Source organism: Trichechus manatus, unplaced genomic scaffold (assembly GCF_000243295.1).
Source record: "Trichechus manatus latirostris isolate Lorelei unplaced genomic scaffold, TriManLat1.0 scaffold00084, whole genome shotgun sequence".
Taxonomy (NCBI): domain Eukaryota; kingdom Metazoa; phylum Chordata; class Mammalia; order Sirenia; family Trichechidae; genus Trichechus; species Trichechus manatus.
This window is the reverse complement of record NW_004444020.1, coordinates 35,841-37,045: the sequence shown is the minus strand read 5'-3', so window position 1 is coordinate 37,045 and position 1,205 is coordinate 35,841. Positions and strand designations below refer to the sequence as shown.

The 1,205-nt window shown below is 37.3% G+C and overlaps 1 protein-coding gene across 1 annotated transcript in view; it reads right to left on the bottom strand.

Annotated features, from left to right (window-relative positions):
• LOC105756545 (collagen alpha-5(VI) chain) overlaps window positions 1-1,205 on the bottom strand; it is a 111,931-nt gene that overhangs the window by 76,523 nt on the left and 34,203 nt on the right. Inside the window, 2 exon segments of the mRNA XM_023736027.1 lie at window positions 310-375; window positions 1,019-1,081. Coding sequence (XP_023591795.1) covers window positions 310-375; window positions 1,019-1,081 — 129 coding nt within the window.

Sequence of the window (1,205 nt, the reverse complement as noted above, 5' to 3'; positions counted from 1 at the left end):
AACTGTTAAAATATTTCTGCATTTTAACACAATCTGTTACATACCTTTTAAAGAGGAAAACGTTACAGCAACATTCACTGCTACGGTACGTTTTCTCACATAATATGACTTCCAGAAACATGATAATTTTGTCCATAGAAGTGTAACCTGCTACAGACATACCTTATTCCAACGTGGGCTTAGGGGTGTTTGTTGAATTACAGAAGGGTTATATATTTTACTAAATCATTTTCTTCATTTAGACTTTATGAAAGCCCCAGCTCACTAACATAATTAATCAACTCAGATATGTAAAATAAGTCTAATTACTTGTCCTCCTTGCTCTCCTTTGGAGCCCTTTTGTCCTTTGATGTTATTGTTTTGTCCTTGATCATCCTAGAGGAAGATTTAGAAAGTATTTCAGAATCAAATCATACAAGCTTTGTCCACAACATGGTATGATGTTTGAATACTAAACTAATTTGAATTAAGGGAAGAGGGGTATAGGAAAATTCTCCATCTTTGAAACACAGGACTTTTGAAAAAACGAAAGCAATATTTCCCCAAGTTTGAAGGAGGTTTGGCGATAAATGAAGAATTGTAAAAGTGCTTACTGAAGCCATGGTGATTTTCCCTTCTCTGTAATGGCAGCCTCACTGATGCATTAGTCCAAACATTCTATACCATGCCCCCAAATATGTAATCAGATTCTCCTGTAATCAAGTCTACAAATAGGTAATCTGCAGTTCTGCAAAATCAGAATCCCAGTATCCAAAACTACGAGAATTTCCCCCGAAGGAATTTGAAAGGTTCAGTATACCATAAAAGATTTTAATAAGATGAACCTTTAGTGCCCAGTTCTAAATATTTAGTATAATCAGCCCTTATCAGATACAATTTTTTCCCAAACACCTAAGCCTTCAGCCAACATCTGCCAACCCCACTCCCAAGACGAGCGCTTGCCTAAAGGTTAGCAGGATACACGAAGAGAAAGGAGATAGGAACTGTAGAGTAGCTACAAAATTCAGAGTCAACTTACAGGATCCCCTGGGAAACCCTTCTCCCCATGTTCCCCAGGGGGACCTCTGAAACCTGGGCTGCCCTGAAAAAAATAAAATGAGAGCTTCTGAGTTAGCTTGTAGGAGGTTTTTATAATGATGTTAAAATGTCAAGTGTTGGTGTGTGAGAAATCAATCAGATAAAATGTTTCATGTTATCTTCTTCCA